Source organism: Nicotiana sylvestris, chromosome 3 (genome assembly GCF_000393655.2).
Source record: "Nicotiana sylvestris chromosome 3, ASM39365v2, whole genome shotgun sequence".
Taxonomy (NCBI): domain Eukaryota; kingdom Viridiplantae; phylum Streptophyta; class Magnoliopsida; order Solanales; family Solanaceae; genus Nicotiana; species Nicotiana sylvestris.
This window is the reverse complement of record NC_091059.1, coordinates 155,580,822-155,582,215: the sequence shown is the minus strand read 5'-3', so window position 1 is coordinate 155,582,215 and position 1,394 is coordinate 155,580,822. Positions and strand designations below refer to the sequence as shown.

The window sequence follows — 1,394 nt, the reverse complement described above, 5'->3', positions numbered from 1 at the left end:
AAACTGTGAAGCTACTGGATAAAGTTCCAATTACAGAGAAAATTAAGGTTGAAAAGGTGATACAGAGGAAGGAGGTACAACAGACGGAAGCAATGAAGCTAGCTATGACGAAGGAAGTTCAAATTTATAAAAAAACTAGATGAGGCACAAAAGAAAGAGTGGGTGAACCTATTTGCTGGAAATAATTTGGCGTCTAGAGGTATGAATCTCAAATTTATTGCTCTGACGATCAAAAATGGTGAAAAAATAGTTGAACTAGATACAGATGAGGTTGAGCGAGAAACTATGAAATGGAAACATGCAATTGTATTGTATGTTGTGGGTGACTCCCCCTCAATTGGTGTTTTGGATCGATTTATTGCTGCAGAGTGGAATTTTGTTACCAAACCAAAAATATACTTCCATAATGATGGCTATTTTGTGGTTAAGCTCAACAGTGTGGAGGATAGGGATGTTGTGCTGATGTTTGGACTGTATACGATAAGAAACAAACCTATAATTGTTAAAGCTTGGTCGCCTAATTTTGATTTCAGCAAGGAAATTTTACAGACTATCCCTATTTGGGTAAAACTGCCCAACTTGTCATTGAATTGTTGGAGTATGGATTCATTCAGTAGGATAGGAAGTGGCTTAGGAATACCACTATATACAGATGAATGCATTTCAAAAATGGAGAGGATTTCCTATGCAAGGTTTTTGGTTGAAATGAATGTTACAAAGGAGATGCCTACTGTTCTAAAGGTTATGGATCCTAAGGGCAAAGTTTTTGAGCAATCAATTCACTATGATTGGGTTCCTGAATATTGCCACACCTGCCTTCAGGTTGGACATAGCTGCAGGGCTACCCACACAGTTATAGAAGGAAAACAAAAATCAAGGATGGAGTGGAGAAGAAGAACAGAACCAGGCAAGACTAAAAAGGATGAAAGTGTTCCAACTAATAATGTAATACATGCAAGCAAGATAGGTGATACTGAGACTGATCAACTACCAGACTAGGAACTAGCTAAAAAGAAATCTGCAGCTAAAAGTGGGATGGCAAACATAAGGGGTGATATTGGCATTAATGTGGTGAATAAATTTAGTCCACTTAACTTTGAGATAGGGGATATAATTGTGGAGAAAGGGCAATGTAACTACCAGGGTGATGGGGATTCTAAGTCTAAACTACCAAGTAAATGAGACTTATAACTTGGAATGTGAGGGGTGTAAATAAAGTTTATAAGAAAAAAGAAGTAAAGAAGTTCATTGTAAGCTATGATGTAGCATTGATAGCTATACTGGAAAATAGAGTAAAGGAACATAATGCTAGCAGAGTAATACAAAAAATTGCAACTATCTGAAAATGGTTTGCAAACTATGCACATAGCTTAAAAGGAAGAATATAGATTATT

The 1,394-nt window shown here is 36.6% G+C and overlaps 1 protein-coding gene across 1 annotated transcript; it reads left to right on the top strand.

Moving 5' to 3' along the window:
- Positions 1 to 201: 201 nt before the first annotated feature.
- LOC138888218 (uncharacterized) lies at positions 202 to 999 on the top strand. The gene has a single exon (XM_070170038.1). It carries the CDS (start codon positions 202 to 204, stop codon positions 997 to 999), a length of 798 nt encoding a protein of 265 aa, XP_070026139.1.
- The last annotated feature ends 395 nt before the right edge of the window (positions 1,000 to 1,394 follow it).